Consider the following 20721-nt stretch of genomic DNA (forward strand, 5'->3'; position numbering starts at 1 on the left):
GAGCAGAGCTGGCTGGAGAATTCTGGGAGTTGAAGTCCACAAGTCTTAAAGTTGCCAAGTTTGGGAACCACTGAATTAGATTATTGCTTTGAAGCAACATTAGTCTCCCCCCCTCCCCAAAAAAACCCCACACTGAATCAGTCCAAGGTCACCTCATTCTGTACTACAAGAAAAAAAATCTGCATGTAAGCTATAAGTATGATCTTGTAGCCAATGAACAGACTCTTTTCAGACCCTATTAAGGAATAAAGGGCTTTGAGGCAGCTAGCATCTTCTATACTTGTGAGGGATCTAGTCCATATCTCGCCTCTTCCTCCACTGGAGCATTTTAAGGAGGCTTAAACTGGCTTTGAAGAGCCGATCGTGTTGGAAGATCATCTGATGAAAAGTATTGAGAGGCAGGTTCCCACTGGGGTCCGCATGCTTGAGAGTGGTGATGGGCGTGTAGAAACTGTTGGTTTGATACCGCAATGGAGGGTTCTCCGAGTTGATCACTTTCAGCACGTGCTGCCAGCAAAAAGAGCAAGACATGGAATTAGAAATGCAGACTTCTATAGCAATAGCAGTTAGACTTATATACCGCTTCATAGGGCTTTCAGCCCTCTCTAAGCAGTTTACAGAGTCAGCATATCGCCCCCAACAACAATCCGGGTCCTCATTTCACCCACCTCGGAAGGATGGAAGGCTGAGTCAACCTTGAGCCGGTGAGATTTGAACAGCCGAACTGCAGAACTAGCAATCAGCTGAAGTAGCCTGCAGTGCTGCATTTAACCACTGCGCCACCTCGGCTCTACCTGTGGTTTACAGACAAGTGTATGTTTGGATGAAGGTGGTGGTGGTGGTATAAGTTAATTAGGATGGGGAAACGTAGCAAACATATTTAAAGGTCTGATTTTAAGAGTCAAGATGAAGCTTCAAACAATCAGGATACTTTTCAGCCGAGGTGGCGCAGTGGTTAGAGTGCAGCAGGATTGAACTGCAGAACTGCAGATAACAGTCAGCTGAAGTGGCCTGCAGTACTGCACCCTAACCACTGCGCCACCTCGGCTCTTGAATGAAGCAACATAGATAATCCCAACGAACAGACACGGCTAGAATACAGACAGATTTTCTTCATTTCTAGTTCGAACGGTTGTTTCCAGAAAATGTCCCCTCCCAACGCCTCACTTATAAACTCTCTTGGGAGGGGCCAACCCACAACCACCTGTGCTTAATTATCTTCCATGAGACTGCCTACGGAGTTGCTTCTTCCGTTTCTCAGCCCTTCTCAATCGAGCATCAGGGACAAACTGCCTTTGATCCTCCCCACTGCTCCATGCCTCAGGCGCCTCCTGGTGGCCAACCAGCCTCTCTGGTCCCTGCCCTGAGTTTGAACCCTGCCCAGGGTCCCCCACATCTTCCATGGCAGACTCATATGGTTCCTCGCTATCCGAGTCCATGAGGAGCTCAACCGGATCCTGCTGGGCCACAACAGTCAAGTAAGCTAATCTTTCACTGACAGAGATGGGAGATGGGTTTTAAAACAAGTTAACGTCTACTGACTATGGTTCCTCAAAATGTGTCAACATATTATTTCTTTCTTTTTTTGGGTGGGGGGAGAAAGAGGGGGAGCCCTGGTTTGATTAACCTTCTGGGTTATTAAAACTACTGGCCATAGCAAAGACCTCAGTAAGTAGCAGAGACTAGGCATTTCTTCCAAAATAGCATCATCTTACCTCCACCACCTCTTCTGGAGACTGCCCCAGTGCAGTGAAGACCTCCTTGGAGTAGGCTAGATAGAAGTTGTGGAACATATCTAGTGTCTCTTTATCCACACCCGAGAGATCCATGCTTGCGGCCTCTTCGTAAAGCTTCCTCTCAAACTCTGTTAACACTGGTCCTGGCTCAATTAAACTGATTCTGTAGGAGGAAAGAAACGGTGAATAATCAGGACCCCCACTCAACCTTCCACCCTTGAGCAGCCTAAACAATCTGTTTGACAAAGAAGCAGGTTTCCTCGTCTTCGAACATTGTCAAGAACCAGCAGAGCGCCAGGCGTCCCAGCAGACACCTTAAGATGCTTCCTATTTGTTCTACGTAGTTCTATGACTTAGAACCCAAGGCCTGAGCTTCACTAAGCAAGAGTTCTTAGCCCACTTCAGTTCAAGAAACTGTACTATGAAGAGAAAACATTGAAACCATTTTACAAATCTCTATTCTGATTCAGAAGGATTTAATTATAACGCATATCTCATGGTTTCATCCCCATCGTCTTGCGGAGAAGGTCTGCCTGCGTCTGATGTTCAAAGCAAATAAAACCTTAAATTAAAGCGTGGCACGACAAAACCGCGGTCCACTAAAGCGCGCCTGATTAAAGCGCGTACCTGACGTCATCAGCAGCGCGACAAATACGACCGCGGAGAAAAAAGGGCGCTTTAAAAAGCGCTTTTAAAGCAAGCCGATTCACGTTAAGGTAAGGGTTAGGTTTAGGTTTAGGGTTAGGGTAAGGGCTAGGGTTAGGTTTAGGGTTAGGTTAAGCGTTAGGGTTAGGTTTAGGGTTAGGTTAAGGGTTAGGTTTAGGGTTAGGTTTAGGGTTAGGTTTAGGGTTAGGTTTAGGGTTAGGTTTAGGGTTAGGTTTCGGGGGGTTAGGTTTAGGTTTACGCGTTAATTTTAGCTTTACCGCTCACAGCGTGCTTTTTTCGTCGCACTGTGATGACGTCAGGTACGCGGTTTCGTCGAGCGCGCTTTAGTCGACCGCGGTTTTGTGGTGGAACCAAATTAAAGAGGCAGTCAGACAATTTTATTATTATTATTTGTGACTAGCATAATAAATTACAATCAAAACTATGAAGTGGTAAAATATAGCAATAGCAGTAGACTTATATACCGCTTCATAGGCCTTTCAGGCCTCTCTAAGCGGTTTACAGAGAGTCAGCATATTGCCCCCAACAATCTGGGTCCTCATTTTACCCACCTCGGAAGGATGGAAGGCTGAGTCAACCCTGAGCCGGTGAGATTTGAACCGCTGACCTGCTGATCTAGCAGTAGCCTGCAGTGCTGCATTTAACCACTGCACCACCTTGGCTCTTAAAAATATCAATAACATTCAAAGAACTTTCGTTATATTTCCTCTACCACTGGTCAACAAATGCAGCAAAGAGCATCCCTTGTGGTCCATATTTCAGACAGAGGTTGTAGGGTTAGCATGTTTAAAGATCATTTCTTTTTCAGCTGATGGACCTCCAGTCTATCTACTCCCACAGATTCCAGCCCAGGTGCTTGGAAAAAAGTTTACTATCCCCAACAAACTGGGTGATAATTAAAGCAGGGTTTCCCTCCGCCCACCACCCTTTTAAAGTGTTCAACAGAGGCATTAGACAGAATGAGAAATAATGGGATTGAAAATTTACTTACTGTCTTCTTTACTAAAATAAAATTTAGATTTTATTTTACAAAGGCCTCTAAGTGGTATTGAATATTTAATGAAAAAAACCTGAAGGACTTTGGCGGATTAGCTGGCTTTTAAGTAAATAAACAATAAAAATCTTAGTTAAGACTATGACATAGAATCATTATCAGTGAATGACAGGACTGGAAGAGACATTGGAGGTTTTCTAGTTGAAACCTCCCTGCCCAAGGCAGAATCCTTGTACCATCCAGGACAAATGGTTGTCTAATCTTAGTTTGAAAACTTTCAAGGTTGAGAGGCTTTGATGAAAAGACTGGTTTTAAAATTGAAAGTATTATATATAAGGAGGTTGCATTTAATAATATGAACTGTTATGTATAATTATGTTAAGGTATGACATATCAAAAAGGATGTATTAAAGTGGGACAAATATCAATTGTCATTATTGGATTAAATTCCAGTGATTAAAATGACTTACTATGAGTACTATTTTAATTTTTTTTATTAAATGTATATGTCACCCATCTCCCTGTTGAATGACTCTCTAAAGCAGGGGTGTCGAACTTGCGGCCTGTGGGCTGTATGTGTCACACACCGGCCACGCTCACAACCAGTTTAGCAAAGTGGGAAAAAGTCGTGATGCGTCACTTCACATGAGTTTGACACCCCTGCTCTACAGCTAATATTTATTTATTTATTAGACTTATATACCGCTTCATAGGGCTTTCAGCCCTCTCTAAGCGGTTTACAATTTTTTTAGCAAATTGAGTCAGCAACTTCCCCCCACAGTCCGAGTCCTCATTTCACCCACCTCGGAAGGATGGAAGGCTGAGTCGACCTTGAGCCGGTGAGATTTGAACCGCTGAACTGCAGATAACAGTCAGCTGAAGTGGCCTGCAGTACTGCACCCTAACCACTGCGCCACCTCGGCTCTTATTGACATACTTTTTTTAATTGACATACTTTTTTATTTTTATATTATTTTTTATTGACATACTTTTTTTCCGGCTCTTACTGACATACTTTTTTTCTTTATTCCTTTTCTTCTACTTTTTCCCCAAATTTCTTTTTTTTTTTTTGTATTTTATCTTTCGTAGAAATTTAAATGTGGTATGTTTGTGTGTAGCAGGTTTTCCCAAACTTAGCAACGTTAAGACGTGTGGACTTCAACTCCCACAACACTGCATTGGAGATTTCTACCCTTTTAATGTATAAAAATGACAATTCCATGACCCTGTTTGTCTTCCACTAATCGATGTTATTTTCAATAAATTTTAGAGAGATAAAAAGGTTTCCTTAAGAACCATCTCCAGATATTCTTCCCATTCTCTTTGTTTTAGGATCCAAACATCACAGAAGATGAGGAGACATAGATCCAAAGGAATATTTCATTTCCAAGCTTTTTTTTAATAATACATTTTCCATTTATATCATTTTATATGCCTGTCATCTGTAAAGTCACGGGGTAGTTTAAACATTTATTAAACAAGGAAGAAAAAAAATAACACTCAGATATTAAACGACCACCTGCCTTTTTCTGAACTCTTTATTTTCAAACAACCCGTGACCCGACAAAAGGGCGAACAACAAAACCGCGCCTGACTAAACCGCGTCGCTGACGTCATCAACGCGGCAACAACAGCCAGCGCAGAGAAAGAAGGGCGCTTTAAATAGCGCGTCGAAAGAAAGCCGATTTAACTTAAGGTAAGGGTTAGGTTAAGGGTTAGGTTTAGGGTTAGATTTAGGGTTAGGGTTAGGTTTAGGATTAGGTTAAGGGTTAGGTTTAGGATTAGGTTTAGGGTTAGGTTTAAGGTTAGGGGTTAAGTTTAGGTTTAGGGTTTACAGCGTGCTTCTTTCTCCGCGCTGTTGTCGCCCTGTTGATGACGTCAGCTATGCGGTTTAGTCGTTCGCGGTTTTGTCGTTCGCCCTTTTGTCGGTGAACCCAAACAACCATCTATCATAATTAATTTCTAAAAAAAAAAAAGCAAAACAGCTTACAAAAATAAAAACACAATATTTAAAAGCATATATTATTACTACGGTACTTTTTCTAAAAGCAGTCTAATGATTCAACGATCTCCAGTTAAAAAAAACTTGGGTAGAAGATCTCTCTATCTCTCTCTATCTCTCCCTCTTTCTCTCTCCCTCCCTCTCTCTCCCTCTGTCTCTCTCCCTTTGTCTCTCCCTCTCCCTCTGTCTCTCTCTGTCTGTCTCTGTCTCTCTGTCTCTGTCTGTCTCTCTGTCTCTCTCCCTCCCTCTCTCTCTCTCTCACTGTGCTTGAGAGCTTAAAAGTCTTTCGGAGCTAGACAAAAAAACCCAACAACAGTATTCCCACATCTTGATGGAAGGGATATACACATTGGGAAATTTTTAGAATTGCTTCTTTACCACAATTCTCAGAGGCTAACATTTGAGAAAGTTAGTGTCTAGGTGCAAGGGCACCCAGCGAAATGAGCTGAATAGAGATCTGAATAAGTTCTCCATCCTAGCCGAGAACTTGAGCCAAGGTGGCGCAGTGGTTAGAGTGCAGTACTGCAGGCCACTTCAGCTGACTGTTATCTGCAGTTCAGCGGTTCTAATTTCACTGACTCAAGGTTGACTCAGCCTTCCATCCTTCCGAGGTGGGTAAAATGAGGACCCGGATTGTTGTTGGGGGTGATATGCTGACTCTGTAAACCGCTTAGAGAGGGCTGAAAGCCCTATGAAGCGGTATATAAGTCTAACTCCTATTGCTGTTGCTAACTATCATCCAAGTGAGTAAGGTAGGGCAGCTACCCTACCTGGATTGGAGTGTGTATATGTGTGTTATTCAGTGATTGGGAGCTGAAAGCTGCTTTGGCTGGACTATGAAATCTGACTGGTAAAAATCCATAGGACCACTAGATGACAACAAAGAGATAAAAGAAGTGTGAATATTTGTCTGCCATCAATTTTTTATGGATCCTTTCAGCCCAGACCTAATTGCGCTAAACTTTACCAACTCTGCGTGCTTGCTCATTTAGTTTTTACTGACCCTGTCCTGAGTGGTATTAAGTCTAATAATGCCCAAAGAAATGCAATTCCTTCTCAGGGGAACCTCCGTCGTGGTCTGTCTTAATTCCAATCCCACTGTATTTACCTGATCCCAAATTTTAGGGCCTGCAGGGCTAGGCTCTCGCAGAAACCCTCCACAGCAAATTTGGAGGCAGAGTAGATATCATTGAAGAGGAGACCTGCAGGGGATTAAATATTGCAAGAAAAAAAAAGATGAACTCATAGACAATGAGGGGCTTGTTCTCTTTTACTACTTGCTAGTAAGATTTCCCGAAAGAAAACTGAAGCTGCTTTGCACTGAGTAGCAAACTTCTTCGACCTGCCCTGCTGCTGTGCTTTTAATTGTGTGTTCTCCTTTTTTAACCCAACGTATAGATACTAAAGCAGATGAAGCATTTCTAGAGCCAGAAAGAACGTTTGGAAAAACACCATGGGTTTATTGTTTAGTATGTCAACCTACTTTGTAGGACTGAAGAAAGAAAGAAGGGAGTTTGCTTGCACAAACAAGAACCATTCTGGCTGTATTTGATTTGGCATTGAACTATAATGCAACAAATCACCTGTTAGTCTAATATATTGTGTGAACCCAGCATATGCCATCAGTCTGTGCTTTATTGTCTCATGAGAGCCTGGAATATCTGATTTGAATTAAATGCCCTGAATGGTGTCATGTGAACACAGACCTGACTACTAACAAGTTTTGATTAGAAAACTGAAGTCCAGAGAGTTCATTTTAGTTTATAGTGTAACATCTTGCACTCTGGTTGTGTCTACTTCAGGGGTGGGTTCCTGCCAGTTCTAATCTCTTCTATAGAAGAGGTTCCACAAATCGGTTCCACCACAAAACCGCGGTAGACTAAAGCGCGTGTGACTAAAGCGTGGTGACAAAACCGCACAGTCAAAACCGCGCGACAACAGCGCGCCGACAACAGCGCGCCGACAGAAGCGCGCTGTAACATAACCCTAAAAATAACCCTAAACCTAACCCTAAACCTTACCTTAAGTTAAATCGCGCTTCTGTCGGCGCGCTGTTGCTGGCGCGCTGTTGTGGGCGCGCTTTTGACATCGCGGTTTTAGCGCCGCGGTGTTGTCGGCGTGCTTTAGTCTACCGCGGTTATGTCGTGCCATGCCACAAATCTACTGTGCCGTTTAGAACCGGTTCCAGCTCCCTCCCCCCACCCGTCCGCACCACGCTTGCCCCGCCTGCCACTCACTGATTGGCTGGCTCACCAATCGCCCCGCCCACCTCTAAGAGTCCTATCTAAACCTTAAAGTCTTAAAGCTGTCAAGTTTGAACATCCCAGGTTTTTTTTTCTAAAGGGTTAGGGGTGCAAGGGTCCTGTAACTTGATAGCTTTAAGACTTGCACATTTCAATGCCAGAGTTCCTGAGCCAACATGACTGGAGGAGGAATTCTGGGAGTTGAAGTCCACAAGTCTTGAAGCTGTCAAGTTTGAACAACCCTGGGGATTTTTTTCTAAAGGGTTAGGGGTGCAAGGGTCTTGTAACTTGATAGCTTTAAGACTTGCAATTCTCAATGCCAGAGTTCCTGAGCCAACATGACTGGAGGAGGAATTCTGGGAGTTGAAGTCCACAAGTCTTGAAGCTGTCAAGTTTGAACACCCCTGGGGTTTTTTTCTAAAGGATTACGGGTGGAAAGGTCTTGTAACTTGACAGCTTTAAGCCTTGCGTGCTTCAAATGCCAGAGTTTTTGAACCAACATTTTGGTTGCTAAGCAAGAGCGTTGTTAAGTTAAGTTTCACCACATTTTACAAGTTGGCCATGCCCACCCAGTCACATGGCTGGCAAGCCACTCCCACCTGGTCACATGGCCGGCAAGCCACTCCCACAAAGCAGGCCACACCTACAGAAGAGGTTCTAAAAAAATGTGAAACCCACCACTGGTCTGCAGAGTCTACTTAACTAGGTCAATTAAAGACCGAGTAACTACAATCTGTACACTTTGTTGGTTTTAACTTTTCTTATTGTTTAATGTGTTGTGCAAACACAGCCCATTAATTCCGCTTCTCATTTAGCTCATCTACGTGTACCCAGAAGAGCAGCTAAGTTAAGCTTGTAAAGGTCTCTGAGGGGATGTTGATAAATAAATACACAACAGGTCGGCATGAATGCTTTTTAAAAATCCTCCTCAGGTTCATGAATGATTTTGCCCAGAGAGGGAAGTGCTTTGGGTGCCCTTCCCTCTCTTTGCAAGCTCCTTTAGCCCTGCGAGGTATTGCTGGGTTCCTTGGTATGACTTGCCTCCAGTTCTTTGTTCTGTAGCAAAGAAAGGACGGAGCTTAATGTTAAAAGGATCTTGACAAGACTGGAAATACTCTCATTGCCTGCAACCTCGCAGAGCTGCTCCCTGTCAGAGAAGACAAGATGGACCAACAATATGACTTGGTATAGGCCAGCTTCACACGTTCCAGATAAATAGCCTGTATGATGTAGTTGCCATAGAAATCCATTGCTAAGGGTGCTTCCATTCTCCGGAACCTGTCCCACCCTCGTCCTCTGGGGGTAATCAAAGTTGGTTGTCCAGAGGATTCTACCACATTCTCCTTTGTCCTCTGAAAGGAGCTTCACCTTGCAAACCTAGGACGCTGCTCATCACAACAATATGCCCTCTCTTTCGCCGCTTCATGTCAGGGAAGATTTCCTGGATAAGGCGCACCAAGCCAAAGAAGTTGGTGTCGAAGAGGTGTTGGATTGAGGCCATGCTCTGGCTTTCCACTGGACCAATCAGGCCAAATCCTGCATTGTTCACTGTATAGGAAGGGAGTGGTAAGTTAGCAAGAGAGAATAGGAGAAAGCAATATTTCAAATCCTTGTGAATTTGAGAAATCAGCAGTGGAGAGGAGGAGGAGATGGTGTTACAATCTAACTCGTTGTCTTCAAATCCTAGCAATTGTTAGCAAAGATGACACTGGCCTACCTTGGGCTTTCTCTGTACTTTGAGAAACGGCCGAACAAGGTTATTTCCAAATGGCAGCTCACAGAACTTCCTCTATTCCTCAGCAATATGCACCACCCGCTGCTATCGAGTGATTCATATCCTACTCCACTACTATAAATCACAACTTGTCACATCCTCACTGAACCTGCATTTTTGTTGTCAGTATCCAGTTTTCTTATCTCTTTGTTCATTTTTTTCTTCCATCTTTTGAACTCTGTCCTCCACTTCCTTCATTTGGTAAACATCAAATGGAGGAGAGCTGATGTTGCGACGGCACGACGTGCAATCTTGGTGTTCCGAGATCGCAGTCAAATTTCTGCCGCTGGACAGTCCATTTAGACCTAAACTGTCCCGCAGAGACAGTGATTGAGAAGGGCACCTGCTGATCTCAGGGACACCACAAAGTCCCTGAATGATCCAGGAATAGCCCTTTTTTCCGGTGACAGAAATGCAGCTAAGGAAGCTGCTGAAGTTGGGACAGCTCCGGAACGGGAAGAAAGCGGAAAGAAAAAGTGTGTCGAATTGGTGAGGAAATTTTATTATTAGAGGAAGAGACTACCCAAGAAAAAAAATTAAGTTAAGATTGAAGACAGAAGGCAGCGAGATTGATCTGCATTGAACTTAGTGTGTTATCCAGTTTCTAATTTTTTTTCTCACGGATGGAACTTTTGCAGGGTCTCCCTATTTTTTAAACTGAATGGGTTAATTCTTTCTTCTTTTTTCCCTTTTGCTTATACCTATGGATTAAAATTCTCCTTTTTTATAATGCTTGATTTGATTGATTTGATTGTTTTTGATCTCCATTTAAGGGTTTTTTCTTTCTTTCTTAAGCTTGGAATATAAAGAAGAAAATAAGGAGGATTATAAAGAGGGTTGTAACAACAGGAGGAAAAGCAGTTACACTGCCACTTAGAGGCTGGAGGCTAGATATGTTGTTTTTTCTTCTTTCTCTTTGATCACTTGAGATTCAAGGCTCTTTTAGTTTGTTTACTGACAGTGATAGTAGGAAGAGCACAAGTTGTTTATACAGGTGCATTTTGGGAGTTCTATCACTAGCTATTGGAGGGAAGACAACATTTTGACTTGAAAGATAATAAATGAACCTGTTTGAAGTTTATTAAAATAGCCTTGAACCCTATAAAGTGATCAAGGCTCTTTTAGTTTGTTTACTGACAGTGATAGTAGGAAGAGCACAAGTTGTTTATACAGGTGCCTTTTGGGAGTTCTATCACTAGCTATTGGAGGGAAGACAACATTTTGACTTGAAAGATAATAAATGAACCTGTTTGAAGTTTATTAAAATAGCCTTGAACCCTATAGTGGCAGTGTCTGCAAAATTGAAATAATGGCTCAGCAGGAAAAAGAAACTGTAACATTGCAAATGATTATGTTTGAAATTCAAAATCTATTAGTTGTGACAGAGAGAATTGAAAAGAGATTGGAGAATATGGAATACAAAACACAAAAATCTGATGGAGAAACTGAGGATGTTTACCAAATGAACTGAACCTGCATTTTTGAAGGCGGAGGGTGGAACTTTCAGTTCTGGATTTATGACGAAGTTCCCATATAAATGCCATTCTGCAAAGAAACGGATAGCCTAGGCTCCTTGCCCAAATATGTCTTATGTCTAGAACTTCTTTGTCACAAAATGTTCACGGATATCTCCAAACAGCTTAAACTGGAGTTTAGCATCTTAGATGTTACTTCCCCAATTTGTTGCCCTCTCACAGCCAGCATCTATGGGGTCTGGAAATCCTGGAAACCACAGTCCAAGGATACCTAGGGGATATCAAATTAGTAAAAAGCTCTCGATGGATCAAAGTCTAATTCAGATGTTATGTTCCAGTTTGCTGGCTGTGGCAGTGACCAGGCCAGCTGGTGCAAAAGAAACATTGGGCTGTATAGACTAGTGCAGTCACAGTGGTGGGATTCAGTCGGTTTGCACCTATTCGGGAGAACCGGTTGGTAACTTTCTAAGTAGTTCAGAGAACCGGTTGTTGGAAGAAATCTCCTTTTGTTTTTCCCTACTTTACAGGGCTAATCCTGTAAGGAAGACAGGAAGGAAACATTCTGGTGTTGTTTCTAGTCTGATCTTTATTGACCTGCTTACAGAAACTGCCTCTCTGGTTAACCCTTATTACCATTGTAACAGCTAAGGCGAAGCGCCTATCGACGTGAGTTGGCCACAGCCACATTGTCACATGACCACCGAGCCATGTCTACCCACCTGGTCATTATGGCAGAGAACCGGTTGTTCAATTATTTGAATCCCACCACTGATATAAATGATATAAAAAAACAAGGTATTAATAAAGAGGAGAAATGAGTGAGAGCCAATTAAGTCTGGTAGTTAAGCCCTGACCTATAAACCAGGAGACTGTGAATTCTAGTCCTGCCTTAGGCATGAAAGTCAGCTGGGTGACCTTGGGCCAGTCACTCTCTCTCTCTCAGCCCAACTCACTTCACTGGGTTGCTGTGAGAACAATAGGAGAAAGGCGCATTATGTATGATTGCCACCTTTTATTATTTATTAAAGATGATAAAGCTGGGATAAGAGTCAAATAAATAAATGGAGCGAGGTAAAAAGAAGGATAAGATACATTTTCAAAGGTTGGGTAAGGGTTCCAAGCAGTGGTGGGATTCAGCCGGTTCGCACCTATTTGGGAGAACCGGTTGGTAACTTTCTAAGTAGTTCAGAGAACCGGTTGTTGGAAGAAATCTCCTTTTGTTTTTTCCCACTTTACAGGGCTAATCCTGTAAGGAAGGCAGGAAGGAAACATTCTGGTGTTGTTTCTAGCCTCATCTTTATTGACCTGCTTACAGAAACTGCCTCTCCGGTTAACCCTGATTACATTGTCACAGCTACGGCGAAGCGCCCATCGACCTGAGTGACTTTGAGTTGGCCACGCCCACCCAGTCACATGACCACCGAGCCCCACCTACCCAGATGGTCATTAGGGCAGAGAACCGGTTGTTAAATTATTTGAATCCCACCACTGTCACAGTCCAAACAAATCCTCTTCATCCTGTGTAAGAGGGGCTTTATTGGGAGAAAGGGCTTGCTTTCCTACCCAGCACATCCACCTTGCGTTGGGGGATGCTGTTCACGCAGCGCCTGATAGAGTCCGCACTGGTCACATCCAGTTCTTTGATTTCAAGCATCTTATCCAGGGCAGGCCCCGCTTGCTCCTTCAGTGCTTCACTTTTCTCCAAATTCCTCATGGTGGCAAAAACTAAGGAAAAAGAATGTAGACCAGGAATTATAAGGCATCACTCTGGCCAAGTTAGGGAGGGCTTCCTTTCCTTCTTCGGAGTTGCTGTGCCTCCTAGCACCCTTTCTGGGCTTACCTCGAAATCGCTTCAGCTCGTCTCTTGCCAGGCGCACAGCCAGGGCCAGCCCAATGCCAGAGGAACAGCCAGTCACCAGCACATTCCGCACAGCCATCGTTGCCTCTGGGAGGAAAGCAAAAGAATAGGAGAAAAGTCTCAGAAATAGAACCGAGTGGAAGTCCTTTTGTACTGACAAAGTGTGGAAATCCTGTGATCCCCTAAGTCCCAACTTCAAACATCACCTTTGCAAAGAATTTCAAGGCCCTTTCAGCCTTTAAAAATGGCAATCATCATCATCATCATCATCATCATCATCATCATCAGAGGATTTTTCGACTTTGGCCTTAATGGCATTTGTGCGGATAGCTTGTTCTTGCACAGCCAGGATTAGTGACTCTGTTTCTTTCTTTAATGTACCTGTTGTTAACCATAACCAAGTTTGTTCACTAAAGTGGACAGTGAACAAACTTGGTTATGGTTAACAACAGGTACATTAAAGAAAGAAACAGAGTCACTAATCCTGGCTGTGCAAGAACAAGCTATCCGCACAAATGCCATTAAGGCCAAAATCGAAAAATCCTCTGATGATGCCAAATGCAGACTTTGCAAAGAAGCTGATGAAACTGTTGATCACATCCTCAGCTGCTGTAAAAAAATTGTGCAGACTGATTATAAATTGCGGCACAATTCAGTAGCACAAATGATCCATTGGAATTTGTGCAAAAATTATAACATTAAAACAGCAACAAACTGGTGGGAACATCAGCCTGAAAAAGTCACTGAAAATCAGATGGTCAACATCTTATGGGATTTCCGTATATAAACGGACAAAATACTGGCGCATAATACACCAGACATCACACTGGTTGAGAAAAATAAGGTCACAATCATAGACATCGCAATACCAGGTGATAGCAGGGTCGCCGAGAAGGAACATGAAAAAATAGCAAAATACCAGGACTTAAAAATCGAAATTCAACGACTATGGCACAAACCAGCAGTGGTAATTCCAGTGGTAATTGGCACACTGGGTGCTATTCCAAAAGCACCGGAATTACATTTAAAACAGTTAAAAATTGACAAAATCACCATTAGTCAAATGCAAAAAGCCGCACTGCTTGGATCTGCACGGATATTACGAAAATACGTTACAACGTCCTTGGCCCCTGGGTGGGGCCCGACTAGTAACCAATGCCAAATCCGGCGAAACAACTGGCCGCTGTGATACAATTGTACAATAATAATAATAATAATAATAATAATAATAATAATAATAATCATCATCATCATCTACTTTACTAAACTAATGAAAAGGTGACTGAGTTAGTCTAAAATTCTTTGAGCATTCGGAAAGTAGGTATGATTTTTAATGTTCACAATGAGTGCAAAGTAGGGTTTTTTTAATCAACTACAGGATTTCTAAAACTGAATCATTTTGTCAGCTAAAGTGAAACCATTGTGGGGTTTAGCCCTGATTGTGGAAGGGGAGAAAAGAGCAGTTGCTGGGTTGAAATTTGAAAAAAAAAAATAGAGGGTTGTTTGTTGCCCTAGCTGTTTATTTCTCTTCACAGTCTCACTGGCACTAAGGAGTAACATGACTATCAATGCATCAAATTTAGGACTTTGGAACATAAAAGAAACTTCAGCATAAAATGCTATACTGTCCATAGCTGTTGTGCTGCAGAACTAAACATTCAAAAGTCCTTCGCTCCATGACCAGGCACAAGAGATTACCTATAAGAAGGGAAGTGTTATTCATGACTTACATGGCTGCCCATCATGCATACCATAACTTTTGGCTAGCTCACAAAACAACAATAAAAACTGTTAACAACTCAAAATCTCAAAGGCAACATTCCTCCCACTGCCAGAATGGGATGACTTGACAAGGCCAGCAGGGGGCAACCTTCTTACCACCGCCAAGTCCCCTCTACCAACTCGCTGCTGCCATCTCTTTGCAGCACATCTCAACACCAGAAATTTACTTCAGGGATAACTCGCTGAGTTGGAGAGCTAAGCAGGCGAGCGAGCCAGCTGTCAGAGAGGGGCAGCTGGAGGCGACAGTGCACAGAGACCGTGACCCGTCAAAACCGCGGTCCACTAAAGTGTGCCCAATTAAAGCACGTACCTGACGTCATCAGCAGCGCGACAAATATGACCACGGAGAAAAAAGGGCGCTTTAAAAAGCGCTTTTAAAGCAAGCCAATTCACATAAAGGTAAGGGTTAGGTTTAGGTTTAGGGTTAGGATTACGTTAAGCGTTAGGGTTAGGTTTAGGGTTAGGTTAAGGGTTAGGTTTAGGGTTAGGCTTAGGTTTGGGGGGGTTAGGTTTAGATTTACGCGTTATTTTTAAGTTTACCGCTCACAGCGTGCTGTTTTCGTCGCGCTGTGATGGCGTCACGTACGCGCTTTCGTCGAGCGCACTTTAGTCTACCGCGGTTTTGTGGTGGAACCCACAGAGACATGGTGTTGGGTGGTGTGTCAAAATGGGAACCCACCACCACCACCCTGCAACATTTTTTTTAAGCCACATTGCTTAATGTTTGAGAGTGTTTTGCTGAAAATAAGGGCAGCTTTGAGAAGCAATGGAGTGGGATATCAGCTTTAAAAAAAAAAAAAGACAAAAAAACAAAACAAAACTAAAATGTATTGTTTTGATTTGCATTCAAATCCTTGCCCGTCAAGCAGATTGCAAAGTTTGCAGCCACATGTAGCTGTGGCGGTGGTTGGTTTCAAAATTTTTGGAACCTCTTCTGTAGGTGTGGCCTGCTTTCTGGGTCCACTGGTGGAACCTCTTCTAACCGGTTCGGTAGATTTGACGAACCGGTTCTATCGAACCAGTGCGAACCGGTAGGAACCCACCTCTGAGCTGTGGGATCTGATGCACTAAGGAATGGGGCTGTGTGGACAGGAAATTTTGGAGTCCAAACTGGAAAAAACAAAAACCTCTTCTCAGCATTACTGTTTTCACAACATCGGTGTTGGCTTTGGGGGGGGAACATTGCTGCAACTCTCCAAATGCCCTCTGCACATGACCTGAAATACCATGAAATTGCCCACATGACTTTGGGTGGAAAGCTCTCCGTACTTGACCAGGAACACCAGGAAAGCATTCGGCACATGACCACAAACACAATTAAACCATCCACTTGGCTCAGTGGGTACATTGCTACAATCGTGTTTCTGGTCTCCACCCCCTCCCAATCCCCCTCACTGTGTCTTCCTATTTGCTCTTGTATTTTATTCTATAATCTAATCAGTGGTGGGTTTCAATTTTTTTTAGAACCTCTCCTGTAGGTGTGGCCTGCTTTGTGGGAGTGGCTTACAGGCCCTGTGACCAGGTAGGAGTGGCTTGCCAGCTATGTGACCGAGTGGGAATGGCTTGCCAGCCATGTGACTGGGTGGGCGTGGCCAACTTGTAAAATGTGGTGAAACTCACTTAACGCTCTTGCTTAGCAACCAAAATGTTGGCTCAGAAACTCTGGCATTTGAAGCACGCAAGCCTTAAAGCTGTCAAGTTACAAGACCCTTGCACCCCTAACCCTTTAGGGAAAAAAAACCCAGGGGTGTTCAAACTTGACAGCTTTAAGACTTGTGGACTTCAACTCCCAGAATTCCTCCTCTCGCTCTTCATCTTGATGATGTGCGGACGGGCGGAGGGGGGGGGGGAGCTGGAACCGGTTCTAAACGGCACGGTAGATTTGTGGAACCTCTTCTATAGAAGAGGTTAGAACTGGCAGGAACCCAGCCCTGAATCTAATCAAATGTTTAAAGAGAAAAAATAATAATATAAAAATGAAAAGTGTTTCTGGTCATGTGCTCAAATATTAAGCAACGTGGCTATTAAAAAAAGTGGCAGGATGGCAGGGGCTTTCCATTTGGACATCCCCCACCCCACTGCTTCTGCACTGTTGTCTCTAATTCCACTCTCCATCCATTGCTGCCCCCCCCACCCCCGACAGTCTGCTTGCTAGCCTGCCTGGCTCTCCATTCTGTGCCTGCAGTTTCCTGCAGCAGAGTTCCAGTGTTGAGATATACTGCAAAAAGATGGAGGCAAAGAGCTGGGAGAGGGGACTTGGCCGTGGCGAGAAGGCTGCCCCAGGTTGGCTGTTCTGACCCCCCTTCTTCGCTCGTTCAAAGACGACAGGCAGACAGACTTAAAAGGAAACAACTTTATCAATCCTGGCTCCCGCTGGCTGCGAGCCCAAAATAAACCTAAATAAAGTCTCTGGCAAGAAGATAACAGAATGCAAAAACAAAGATCTCTTACGGCCAAACCAGGTGTACAGAAAGAAAGCAAATCACTTCTCCAAGTGTCTCTTTGAATCAGGGTTACAGAAAGCAAACCACTTATCCAAGTGCCTCTCACAAACAAGCCACGACCGATGAATGACGAACCACGGACGAACGACGAACGTTGACTTCTGCAACCAGGGTGTGGCACCATCAGTCCTTTTATCTCCAGAAGACCACATTAATGAGCCCCAGATGCATTGTTCTTCCTGCATCCCGAACTCAACTCACAGTAAACTTCTGCTGAGTCACAACACTTGGCCATGTTGAGCTAGTGGTGTTGAGTCATCCTAGAAAACACACACACACAAACACACACACACACTACTCTCCTGAATATCTACATCAGTGGTAGTCAACCTGGTCCCTACCACCCACTAGTGGGCATTCCAGCTTTCATGGTGGGCGGTAGGGGTTTGCTGTAACTCTGCTTTGTAAATTTTATAAAGTAAAGTTACTTCCCTACTTTATAAATCGCCATTACTGTGGAACCGGTGGGCGGTTAGAACATTTTACTACTAACAGAGATACAAAAGTGGGTGGTAGGTATAAAAAGGTTGACTAACCCTGGATCTACATTCAAGTTCTCTGGCCTCCAGCTTTACTCTAGCCAGTTCTTCAAGGTCTTCCAGAAGACTAAGAATGTGGAAGCCTGTCAGATATGTTGAGTGGGGAGAGTTATAGAGGAGCCCGGAGATGAATTTAAAGAAACAATGCAATAATCTTTAGTGAAACTCAGCCCAGGAAAGCTGGAAAATATAAAAAGATTGCCCCACCTGTGTTTAGTTAAAAAAAAAAAAACCAAGCAGGGAAATTGCCAAAACTTCCAAGATTCTGAAGTTATAACCTAGATCAATAAAGTTTCTTGTGTTTCTTTTCTCCCTTTTAAAAACAGATTTATTAAAGACTAGAAGACCTCTGATGTCCCCTCCAGCCGTATGAGTCTATATTCTAATAACAAATACATTCAAAGAAAAAAAAACCACAATGAATGTGAAAAAGAAAAAGGAAACGGGGAAAGGAAAAAAGGAGATAGAAAAAAGAAAATAAAAGAACAAAAAAAAAATTGAGGAAATGGCTTCCAATCTTCCTCTCCGCCCTGAGTCTTCCGGGAGTAGGGCGGCATACAAGCTAAATAAATAAACTCTCAGTAGCTATACAGACAATTTTAATATCTCTCTCTCCAAGATTGTATCATAATTCCCTTCTTTCTATAACCTATTCTTTCTCATCGTAAATCACAAAATCATTTTTTTTTCCACACACAAAAAAACCCGTAAGAGTTAAGAGTGCTGGAGGCACAATCTGAGATTTGGATGGCATGGATGATAAAGTTAAATGTGGATAATAAATAACATTTTATTAGATGTGCTACGCTGAGAATAAGGAAGATATAAACCCAGGCTACGCCTGAAAACACCTCTATGGATCTCGGCACAAGAAGAGAAACAGCAGGCAGAGGCAGAAAGTTAATGTAGCAGGAATTATTGGAAAATCACCAAGAGGAATATAAAATTAAATCTAGAGAACAACTAAAGGCAGGATATAGTTGTCAATGATTTACCCATTTACAGTTATATAAGAAAGGATTTAAAACAGATAACAAGACTTATGGTATGGAACAACGTGAAGTGCAATTGTATACTGATGATGAACACGTAATTGCTAAAATGTATAAACTTTTGTTGAAATTTCAAATGGAAGAAGAGGTTAAAGAATGCATTATAAAATGGTCTACGAATTTTGGTTATAATATACAGATGGACCAATGGGAAAATATGTGGTCAAAAGGTTGAAATTTACGTTAGTTTACAATCTTAAAGGGATTTTTTAATAAATTGTAATTGTAATTGTAATTTAATAAATTTATATGCCGCCCAATCCCGTAGGACTCCGGGCGGCTTACAAAGTACAGGAGTAAAAATAAAAACTTAAAATATAGGGAAAGAGAAAACAGATTTAAAAGCAACACACCATACACCCACCTAGATGGGGCTGGACCTCGTTCATGGGGTCAACAGCCCCAGGCCTGCCGAACAGCCAGGTTTTGGTGGCTTTTTGGAAGGCCGAGAGAGTGGGAAGGGTCCGGATCTCCACGGGTAGATCGTTCCACAGGGCTGGAGCAGCTACAGAGAAGGCCCTCCCCCGAGTGGTCGGCAGCCGGCATTGTCCGGTCGATGGCACCCGGAGAAGGCCCAGCCTGTGAGATCTTATCGGCCGTTGGGAGGTATGTGGCAGGAGGCGGTCTCACAGATATCTGGGTCCTAGGCCATGTAGGGCTTTAAAGGTGATAACCAGCACCTTGAAGCGTGTTAGGAGACCGATAGGAAGCCAGTGCAGCTTGCGGAGGATAGGTATAACATGGGTGTATCTAGGTACACCCGATATCACTCATGCGGCTGCATTCTGGACCAGCTGTAGTCTCCGAACACTCTTCAGGGGCAGCCCCATGTAGAGCGCATTACAGTAATTGATGTATTGTTGGTACATAATGCCAGAGAAATTATACGGAATGCATAAAGGAAGCCCAAATGAATGTTGGAAATGTAAACAACACGAAGGGACATACTTGGTGAAAATGTAAAACTAAAACATTTTAGTGTCAGCGTTCCAAATATCATTCAGAATTAAATCAGAGTCCAAGCCAGACCTATCCTTGAAATTCCAATTTAATAAGACAGACGTGTTGGCACATCTGTGGAATCCCAAATCTAAAAGCTACCTGGGATTCCACCCAGTTGAAAGTTCATGATCTTATCCCCCACACCCATAAATCCATCACATGGTCCAATCTTCTTCAGCCACGCTGGCATCTCCACCCAGCTGGTTCCGGTCAGGTGCAGAGGTGCGGAGACAAAAGATAACCCTGGGCTTCTAGAAAAGAATGACAACAACACATCCCACAATTCTACTCCTTTCTATTCCCCATCCCAATTACTACACTAATGAAACAGTATAGGAAAATAATAGAGCGTGTGGCAGGCCAAAAATCCTAAAAGGAATATAACTGTAGGCCTGACATTTAGATTCAAATATAGACATTGATACGTTATTCCATCAAGATTATTGTGCACACAAAGATTGAAAAACCTGGCATGATCCGCTTGGAAAAATGGTTGGTGAAATTGCCAGATCTTGCTGAGATGGCAATTGACTTCTTTGGTTGGAGAAAAGTACGGTAATTATATTGACATTTGTCTTGTGATGTCTGTTTCTGATCTGGCCCACCTTGAAAGCCTTCACTTCTCAAGACTGTCCTGCCAGCTATTTTGAGCTGATTCTCTCGACAGTAGCAATAGCAATAGCAGTTAGACTTATATACCGCTTCATAGGGCTTTCAGCCCTCTGTAAGCGGTTTACAGAGTCAGCATATCGCCCCCAACAACAATCCGGGTCCTCATTTTACCCACCTCGGAAGGATGGAAGGCTGAGTCAACCTTGAACCGGTGAGATTAGAACCGCTGAACTGCAGATAACAGTCAGCTGAAGTGGCCTGCAGTACTGCATCCTAACCACTGTGCCACCTAGGCTCTAGCCCAGAAAGGGATGACTTCTACTAACCTCCCCATTCTCCAACTCAACCAAGATTATTAATACATTTTATTTCTGTCCAATTTTGTATCACCCGCAAAAGTGTAACATTTTAAGTAACATTCTTTTCATCTCTTTCATCCTACTTATTAAAAAAAAAACAGTTGAAGAATAGGGGACTCATGA

The 20721-nt window shown here is 43.1% G+C and overlaps 1 protein-coding gene across 2 annotated transcripts in view; it reads right to left on the reverse strand.

Annotated features, from left to right (window-relative positions):
• Window positions 1-20721, reverse strand: part of LOC116504897 (retinol dehydrogenase 8-like) — a 29709-nt gene continuing 8988 nt past the window's right edge. For both annotated transcript variants that reach the window (XM_032212130.1, XM_032212131.1), the window contains 6 exons: window positions 12731-12835; window positions 12454-12615; window positions 9010-9189; window positions 6507-6600; window positions 1716-1899; window positions 1-507 (listed from right to left, as the gene is read on the reverse strand). In XM_032212130.1, the coding sequence (XP_032068021.1) occupies window positions 292-507; window positions 1716-1899; window positions 6507-6600; window positions 9010-9189; window positions 12454-12615; window positions 12731-12835 (941 nt within the window). In that variant the 3' untranslated portion in view covers window positions 1-291. The remainder of the gene's footprint in view (window positions 508-1715; window positions 1900-6506; window positions 6601-9009; window positions 9190-12453; window positions 12616-12730; window positions 12836-20721) is intronic.

The sequence above is a fragment of the Thamnophis elegans genome, chromosome 2 (assembly GCF_009769535.1).
Source record: "Thamnophis elegans isolate rThaEle1 chromosome 2, rThaEle1.pri, whole genome shotgun sequence".
NCBI classification, from domain to species: domain Eukaryota; kingdom Metazoa; phylum Chordata; class Lepidosauria; order Squamata; family Colubridae; genus Thamnophis; species Thamnophis elegans.